Here is a 10,089-nt window from a genome sequence, read left to right as displayed (position 1 = left end):
CACACCTCTTCAATCTTCATTTACAAAAGTGGCTGCATTTTCTAGCAGACCAGCATCAAAATGCCACGGCTAAAGATATTTTCTTTTCTAGCAGATTTGGCCCAACCATACCACGGCCCAAAATTAGGACCCAAACCCTTCCAATTCATAAAGCACAGACCCATACCAACTTAATTATCTCAAGGACCAGCCCAAAGGCAAAACCGTATTTTAAGGCAATACTACAATTCTTGTATGGGCTCTCGATCATTTACCCAATTTACCTTAAAAATACACACACATTGAATATTATACGACTATAAAGTCTATAACTGTTTCTCTTTTTTTTGGGTATATGATATAATAATAGGATGAATGGAATGCAATCACAACCACTTCATATCACAGATGGAGTTTTTATCATAAAAAATTATTGTAGTATGTATTTTAATTTAAATCTAAGCTGTCGGAAAGAAATATCAACGGGTTAATATCATGTCAACTAATATCTGCTATGCTCTGTATCCCATGGTAGGCTTTTATCAGTGCTTTTAAATCATCTTGGCTTCCATATTGATTGGGTATGCATCCTTAAACAAAGAAGTTGAGTTCAGTTAATCACTTAATTGTCATATAATAATCACAGAACTGATGATAATAGTCAAATACAATGCTATCAACATTTAGCATAAGCACTGAGGAGATATGTACTAGTACACTTAAAAGTAGGCCTCGTCAACGGGCCGGGCCGGGCTCGGCCCGGCCCATTTATAGCGGGCCCGGGCCGGGCCGGGCCGGGCCTAATGAAATTTTTAAATAGTGACGGGCCGGGCCGGGCCGGGCTTCATTGTAAATCAACGGATCCAAGCCCGTCCATATAAGACGGGCCTTGCGGGCTTTTACGGGCCGGGCCGGGTAGCCCACCATTTTTCGGGCCGGGCCGGGCTTTTGTATTATGCGAGTTTCAGAAACCATTTTATTATGCAATATTTAGCTTCGTCCACAACAACTAATTTTACACAACCTCATTCAACTAATAACTAATTGATAAGGTCTTGTCTAAAATGGATATAAGATATCCTGCTTCTAGAATCTAGATCATCACAGGTCATATTAAGGATGCTATTTATTTCCTTCTAAAGTTTTATGGGGTTTGGAACCTAGCCGAACTAGGAGGCTCATCCCCACGTCCGTTTTAATGTATTGAAATAAAAAGACAGAATACAAACTACAAAGTGTCCCAATTTACAACTTAGAACAAAAGCAAATTATTAATACAATTTCTATGAGTTTATCTAATTAGGCATATTGTCTTCCATTCAGACTTGGTATCATTGAGGCTAACACTAGAATCTGCCTGCAGCCCTGCATAATTTGTACAGCCCTGCAAAAAATTCTTTAAATGAGCCACTTATTACAAATATATAATCTGCAAGTTTTAGTAAAAGCAAGCAACTCAAAGTTTCAAATGAACCAATTCAAGCTTTTAAAACTACCCACTATAGTCTAACTTCATATAAAGTTTGTATGTAAAAGCATCTAAGAATTGTTAAGGATCCAATTACTATTTCAAACATAAACTGCAACTCACTGACCTTGAAAATTTACTGACCTTGAAACTTACCATACTTCCATGATCATTAACTTCAACCCTTTCAAAAAATTCCCAAACATTACTAGTGAATCTAGTTTTTTTACAAGATGCAGAAATAGATGAAGCTCCGGCTTCTGTCAAGTTAGCATTAATATCATCCATTTCTAGCTGAAAATAAACAAAGTTTAGATATTACTTGAGAGTTTTGAATGAGCAAGCTAAAACTTATTCGCAGGCCGGGCTACTGTCCCTTCCTTTGTGCATCTTACTCATCCTGCAATGTAAGAGATCACAATCAAAACAAGCAAATAATTAATCGTACAGCAACTAGATAAAAATTAATAAGTGGCAGATCAAAGCAACACTAATGTATAAAAATTATAAACTTGAGAGATGCTACTGAGGCCGTGGTCGAGACTGAGACTGAGGCCGTGGTCGATCAGATTCGATCTGAGAGAATGAGACAGAGTCGAGACTGAGACTGAGGCCGTGGTCGATCTGAGAGAATGAGACAGAGTCGAGACTGAGACTGAGGCCGTGGTCGATCGGATTCGATCTGAGAGAATGAGACAGAATGAAGGGCTGGACTGAGGCCGTGGTAGAGACTGAGACTGAGGCCGTGGTCGATCAGAGTCGATCTGAGAGACTGAGACAGAATGGAGGGCTGGACTGAGGCCGTGGTCGAGACTGAGACTGAGTTGGAGGGCTGGAGAATGGAGGGCTGGAGGCAATGGAGAGTTGGAGATAGCGGCTGAGTCGAGAGAGAAAAGTAGTGAATAGCGATATAGGGTTTTGATTTTAGGTCAAATACGCTGGTGTGAGAGTGTGAGACAGGTGGTCTCCATTTTCCAAATCCAACGGTAGAAAATTAGAATTCTAGGATTGGAAATTTGGAATCATTGGATTCCCTTTCCAAATCCAACGGTAATATTTATATAATTCTAATTTCTAAAAACATATATATATTTTTTGTATTTTACATAATATCATACATACACTCCAAAGAGCAACCCATATCAATTCAAAGAAAATGAAAAAACCGACCGTTGGATGAGTTTATTACAATAAATTATGTGTGTGGTTAAAAATTTAGTCAATTTCACCATAGTTTTGAACCCGATCTAATTGGTCAACCGTAGTCACTTATATGTTTTCTTGGTTGACCAATGGCGTGACAACCTCGAAATGTGCTTATTTTTTCACATCACGTTTGTATATATCCCATCTATGGATGTGCTTGGACATAAGATACAAAAAATTAATTTTAATTACAAACACATTGGCATATACCAATTTTACTCCTAAAGTTGTATGACATATACATTGCATTTAAATTGTTTAGGTTCATTCTAAAGCAACCATGAAGTGGAAAATGAATTCAGAGAAACCAACCGCTCGATTGAGAGATTGTAATGTTTTATGGTGGTTGTAGAAAATTCAGCCAATTTGGTTATCATTTCGAATTCGATCAACTAGGTCAAACTTAGTTACTCTTATAAACCTATATTTATGTATCATACACTCCAAAGGGCAACCTCTATCAATTCAAAGAAAATGGAAAAACCGACCGTTGGATGAGTTTATTACAATAAATTATGCGTGTGGTTAAAAATTTAGTCAATTTCACCATAGTTTTGAACCCGATCTAATTGGTCAACCGTAGTCACTTATATGTTTTCTTGGTTGACCAATGGCGTGACAACCTCGAAATGTGCTTATTTTTTCACATCACGTTTGTATATATCCCATCTATGGATGTGCTTGGACATAAGATACAAAAAATTAATTTTAATTACAAACACATTGGCATATACCAATTTTACTCCTAAAGTTGTATGACATATACATTGCATTTAAATTGTTTAGGTTCATTCTAAAGCAACCATGAAGTAGAAAATGAATTCAGAGAAACCAACCGCTCGATTGAGAGATTGTAATGTTTTATGGTGGTTGTAGAAAATTCAGCTAATTTGGTTATCGTTTAGAATTCGATCAACTAGGTCAAACTTAGTTACTCTTATAAACCTATATTTATATATCACACACTCCAAAGAGCAACCCATATCAATTCAAAGAAAATGGAAAAACCGACCGTTGGATGAGTTTATTACAATAAATTATGAGTGTGGTAAAAAATTTAGCCAATTTCACCATATTTTCGAATCCGATCGAATTGGTCAACCGATATGTAGAATATATATATATGCACATATTCTATATAGAATAATAGAAGTATAAGAACTTCCACACACACACACACATATATATATATAAACACTAAAACACACACACACACACACACACACACACACACACACACACACATATATATATATATATCTCTATATATATTATATATATAAACACACACACATATATAAATATATATAGTTATATACATATATATAAACACACACACACACACACACATATATATATATCTCTATATATATTATATATATAAACAAACACACATATATATATATATATCTCTATATATATATATCTCTATATAAACACACACACACACACACATATATATATCTCTATATATATTATATATATAAACAAACACATATATATATATATATATATCTCTATATATATATCTCTATATAAACACACACACACACACACATATATATATCTCTATATATATTATATATATAAACACACACACATATATAAATATATATATACATATATATAAACACACACACACACACATATATATATATATATATCTCTATATATATATTATATATATAAACACACACACATATATAAATATATATACATATATATAAACACACACACACACACACATATATATATATCTCTATATATATTATATATATAAACAAACACACACACACACACATATATATATATATATATATATATATAAACACACACACACACACACATATATATATATCTCTATATATATTATATATATAAACACACACACATATATAAATATATATACATATATATAAACACACACACACACACACATATATATAAACACACACAAATATATATCTATGTGTGTGTGTATATATATATATTTATAAAAACACACACACATAACTACAAATATATATATATATATATATATAATATTTTACGGGCTTTTACGGGCCGGGCCTAGCGGGCTTTTACGGGCCGGGCCTAGCGGGCCTTTGGCGGGCCGGGCCTACGGGCCGGGCCGGGTTTTTGCGGGTTTTTTGACGGGCCGGGCCGGGCTAAAAGCCCTCAGGGCCGGCGGGCCTCCATCGGCCCACTTGATCCGCGGGCTTTTTGATGAGGCCTACTTAAAAGGAAATATAGCAAACCGGTTAACCAATGCACAAACTGAAAAAAGTGTGGTGTGCCATCCCACATTTGTATAGTTGCATCACTACTAGAATTATGCTCATAGACATCACGACAATTACATCGGTGAGAAATACACGCGATGTAAAATAATGTCATTAACATCGATTCCTCAAAAACCGATTTCTATGAATATAACTAACATCGCTTGTTACTGTTGACCGATGTCTATATTTTGAATCAAAAATTTACAAAAACGCGGAAAAAGACTAAGTTAAAAATTTCAATACGCGGGGAACAAAATTTTCGTTTCCACACACTTGGTCAGTTTTCCCACTCTCTCTGGCAGCCCATTTTCATCCTTACTCACTATCTCTAACAAAACTGGAGACCCATCTCTCCGACTTTTCCTCAAAACACTAGCCCACTCCTCCTTCCTCTTCCGCTCTCTTTTCACGGCCACCACCACCTCCTTCTCCTCCGCTCACTCCCGCTACTATCTCTCCAGCGGCATCGCCTCAGCTGGCAAGCTCGCTCTCTCTCTCTCTCTAAAACCCTCTCCGTCTCTCTCTGGGATTGACGAAGATGAAGTCTATGCCACACAACAATTTCTCATGGACACAATGGAGCCTCCCCAGTCGCCAAACCTAGCCCCGGCAAGCCTCCAAGGAGAAAAGCGCCTGCACCTTCAGATCTAACTATACAGCCTTGGATTCAAAGCCTTCGCCGACAGCTAAATTGAAGAGTCTGTTGCCGCCACAGCCGCCGCCGTCAAATCCTCTCAAACAGAAGCTTGGGAAAGACTGGGTATTCACATTTTTTCAACCTTTCAAGAGAGACAACTCTCAGGCCAAGCGGTCTAGCATTTTCGAACTCTCGCGCCGGTAACTGATCGCATTTCGTCTCTCGAATCGAATCGGTTTGATTTTGTTTCGAAAGATTGCTTGCATTTCTCCTATACGTTCATATTGATTTGAAATTCCTGAATCTTGTCTGTTTCGAAAGATTGCTTATCCTGAATCTTGTCTGTTTCGAAAGACAAGATTCCTGATTTTGTTTCGAAAGATAGCTTATCCTGAATCTTGTCTGTTTCGAAAGATTGCTTGCATTTCTCCTATACGTTCATGTTGATTTGAAATTCCAAGTATTTATTTGATTTTAATTAGTATGTTTGTGAGCAGAGTTTGCTTAAGCTGTTCTTTGTTGCACCTCCAATATATAGAAGATTGCTTAGCTCTGATAAGAGAGACAGGGATATGTCAGAAAGGTGTCTACTGAAGATTAGATCCACAATCATACCTTCTCCAATAGATCTCTCCAAGGTACTCGCTTCTCTATTCTCTCTTTTTTATTGATCTTTGTCTTCTGGTCCAGGTGGTTAACCTCTGTCATGAAAACGCACTGACATGATTTGGACTAATTAAAAATATGATTGCTAGCTAGGGGTAAAGTCATGTTTAAAGGTTTACAAACACATATAGGAAAAGAGATAAGGGTCTTGACTTATATTGTGAAAGAGGGCCAGAAAATATTCTATGGATTGTAAGCTCATATTATCTTGTATTTGAGCCTTCTCTTGATGGTTGTTTCTAGAATGGATGACAAGGTTAAGATTAAGAGTGGCTGCATGAAATTGCATTATACATGGATTATGCTGTTGTATGCAACATATATATATATATATATATGCACATATAAATTTCCTTTTTGTTTCTTATCTTCCAAAACCAGGTACTTGTCAGAGATTTAAAGACAAAGTTGCTCACTGGGATGCATGATATGCTATCAGTGGTATGAAGATTCAAACTATTCAAGCATGGGGATGGTATATCCGCTTACTAGGGTCTCATGCATGCCTTGAAGAACAGACATTTAATTAATGATATGCTGAAAATTCCCAAGAAAACATTTTCAGATAACGACTCACAAGTTCAGATTGCTTCCCAGGTATTTATAAAGAGTTCACGATGCGTTGTTTTAAATAAGGAAATATTTCAATTTATATGATATAACTTTTGTCATCCTCATTTGAAGCATACAAAGTTTTCAGAATCATTTATAACTTACAACAATTCTAAATCATTTTCTGTAATATGAATTCTGCTAATTAATCTTGGTTTACAAGGGTCCAAGTCAAAACTTAAAATCAACTTGTTAACTATTCAGTATTGAGTGTGTTTGTATACACGTGAGTTGATTGGGCACCCAAGTTATCAATATGTCTCTATTTTAAATTAGGCAATATTTTCATTTATATGATGTCACTTTTGTCATACTCCTTTGAAGTATAAAAAGTTTTCAGTGTCATTTATAACTGGCAAGAATTCTAAATCACTTTCTGTAATATAAGTCTGCTAAATTAATCTCAGTTTACAAATTCCAAGTCAACTTAATATCAACTTGTTAAGTATTGAGTATTGAGTGGGTTTTGTATACATGTGAGTTGATTAGGAACCCAAGTTATCATTCTGTCTCTGTTTCTTGAATGTCTAGGGTCCATGCATTTCGAGTCCTGGTGATTTTACAAGCCAGGGTTGTTAAAGTTTACCACAGTTTACTAGCATTAATAGTTTAACTAGTCTCAGAGTACTGTCAGATGCCATATTGTAGATTAACATAGATATCTGATTTCACAGGTTGGCTGTGAAGGTCTTATTAATGCTCTTATTCACCCTCCAATGTTATTACCGTGTGCGACAAATGCTGCAGAAGAGGATGATGGTACCAAAAAAAGGGAACACAACGGAAATAGTGGTGAAATCCAAAACACTAGATCTTTGAAAAGCGTAAGGCTGATCATGACACCACTAATAGGCATCATGTTGAGTAACTGCGATGTATCTGTCCGCATGTCTTGCTTGAACACATGGTGTTATCTATTACCTAGACTTGATACCTCTCTGAATGATTCTTCAATGATTAACCGGGTAGTAGACCCTATGTTTGAAGCAGCTTTTCAACTTGATCCTAATGGTAAGAGCTTCTGGGCTACGGATCCGTGTGTCAGTTTGCTTGATGATTTTATATCAGCAAAATGTAAACCTCTAAACTATGACTATCTTGTGGATTTTCTTATTGTATGTAGTAGATTAGCACTATTAGTTTTGTACCACGATCCTTTAATAACTGTATGTAGTGCTTCTGTTTTTTAGTGCAGATACATTGTATCAATTATCTAAATTTCTGTTTATTGGCTTGTTTGTTTAGGTTCTGATTTTGGCAAGGACAAATCATTGAAGTTCCTGCAGCTCTGGATCTATCGAAGGTTGATAGAACAGATCTAATGAGAAAATTAGTATAGTAGTTACATGTCTAATGACTGTTGGATATATGTTGGTTGATCTTTTACCAGTTTTTCTTCATTCATTTTCTCTTACTTCACCTGTAGAACTCAATCCATTTGCAAATATGGAATAAGCATTTTTTTTTTAATTCCATTTCTTCAGGCCTGGAGGAGTACTAGATATTTGTGTGTACATGTTTGAACTCTAGGTTAGGCTATTAGTTTCAGACTTTCAGTTATGTTAGTTTGCTTGTTTTGATTTCTCATACGTTTACGGACCAATTTTCTGTCCGTAAAGTTTGGCCACTTTTTCTGTGTTTGTAGTGTCTATAAACTGTGTTTCTTAAAATGATTTCTCTAGAGCTGCCTAGGTTGTAAGTGGAAGATAAACTAGGGAAAGAAGAGCCAAGCAGCCTATCGACTCATCCTGTATAGATTACTTGTAGTTTACCACTTTACTAGGCATGTGCATATTAATGTAATCATGATTTCTTACCAGGTACTTCCAGTAATTAATCTAAAGTTCTTGATCACCTTTATATTGTAAAAAGTGTTATCATAAGCATAAGCATCCAAATATTTGCTTTGAAGGACAGAGATGCCAAGATTAAGTATTGCTTGGGAACTTAGTGTTCCATGATTGGTCTTTCTGATTGATATATATGCGCAGATGATGTGACGTTGAATCTAATTTGCAGGCCAAAATTCTCATGGAAAAACTTCAGGAGCATACAAATGGTGAGTGATGTATTATATTTCCTTTTCAATGAAGATTTGAACCTCTGATCCCACTGTTATTTAGAACAATTTTTGTACCAGTTCTTTAGCACAACCTTTAAGTAGCACACTAGCACACTATGTTACTTCTTTTCAAATGCAAGTCTTGATGCTAGGATAGGAATGTCTTGTAAGCTCAATGGCAGGCCAATGCTAGGATAGGAATGTCTTGTAAGCTCAATGCTAGGATAGGTAATAATTGGCCTGCCAACAGATTGTGTTATGGATGCTAGGATAGGAATGTCTTGTAAGCTCAATGTCTTTTTGTCTTTCCCTTTTCCTTTCCTTTCTTTCCTTCTGTTTTTCTTGTTATAGCTAATTGTTCATTTCATTTTATTTGCAGGTGAAAACAGAAGAACAAATGGAATATAAGTACGGCGAGGCTTGCTTTCGTTTCTGTTTCTAGTATTATGTACCATTTAGACTTAAATTTTTGTTTTATTTCGACATGTTATGCATAGAAATACTTGGGATGTTGTTATGTACTTTGAGCATCAACATTAATCAAAAATTATTTACTTACGATATGTATTCTCATTAGCAATAGTTACAAATCAGTTTATATATAACTATAAAAATGAAGTCATATAAGAACTAATACATCAGTTCAAAAAGAAAAAATTGATGTCCCATTAGCCAGTGGATAACAAAATATTAAGTAAGAAATGATGTAACACAACCCAATGAACATCGACTTATTAAGTAAGAAACGATGTAAAAAACCCAATGGATATTGAGTTATTAAGTAAGAAACGATGTAAAACAACGCAATGGATATCGACATTGTGTAAGAAACGATGTAAAACAAATCAATGGACATCGATTTATTAAATTAAAAACGATGTCTAGTATAAGTATGAACATCGGTGCCAACCTCAAAAACTGATGTTTAATAGAAAAATGGACATCACTTCATAAAAGGAAACGATGTTTAATTGAATAATGAACATCGGTCACGTAATACAAAAGAATGTAGATTCAATCTTAAATAGTGTGATATATGGCAAGTACCCATAAAGCTTATAAACAGCAAGCAAACTTCAAAAACACCGATGTGTAAGAGAATATAACACATCGTTTCTAGAATGAGTAACGATGTTAAAATGAATACTAGTGCTATTGGACCTATATTTCGTTA

The 10,089-nt window shown here is 35.4% G+C and overlaps 1 protein-coding gene across 9 annotated transcripts; it reads left to right on the top strand.

Annotated features, from left to right (window-relative positions):
- Positions 1-6,096: 6,096 nt before the first annotated feature.
- On the top strand, positions 6,097-9,476 carry LOC133713583 (uncharacterized). Of its 9 annotated transcripts, none has more exons than XM_062139618.1 (6): positions 6,097-6,213; positions 6,681-6,838; positions 7,528-7,927; positions 8,099-8,156; positions 8,873-8,912; positions 9,295-9,476. In XM_062139618.1, exons 2-6 carry the CDS (start codon positions 6,740-6,742, stop codon positions 9,355-9,357), a joined length of 660 nt encoding a protein of 219 aa, XP_061995602.1. In that variant the 5' UTR covers positions 6,097-6,213; positions 6,681-6,739; the 3' UTR covers positions 9,358-9,476. The 9 variants fall into 9 exon arrangements, 5 of the variants coding, with proteins under 5 accessions (XP_061995602.1, XP_061995601.1, XP_061995603.1 ...); XM_062139617.1 differs by having other exon boundaries at positions 6,623-6,838; XR_009848125.1 differs by having other exon boundaries at positions 6,103-6,838; positions 7,528-7,864; positions 8,873-9,122.
- Positions 9,477-10,089: the final 613 nt, after the last annotated feature.

Source organism: Rosa rugosa, chromosome 6 (genome assembly GCF_958449725.1).
Source record: "Rosa rugosa chromosome 6, drRosRugo1.1, whole genome shotgun sequence".
NCBI classification, from domain to species: Eukaryota; Viridiplantae; Streptophyta; class Magnoliopsida; order Rosales; family Rosaceae; genus Rosa; species Rosa rugosa.
The sequence above is the reverse complement of the archived record's forward strand: the minus strand, read 5'-3'. Positions and strand labels throughout refer to the sequence as shown.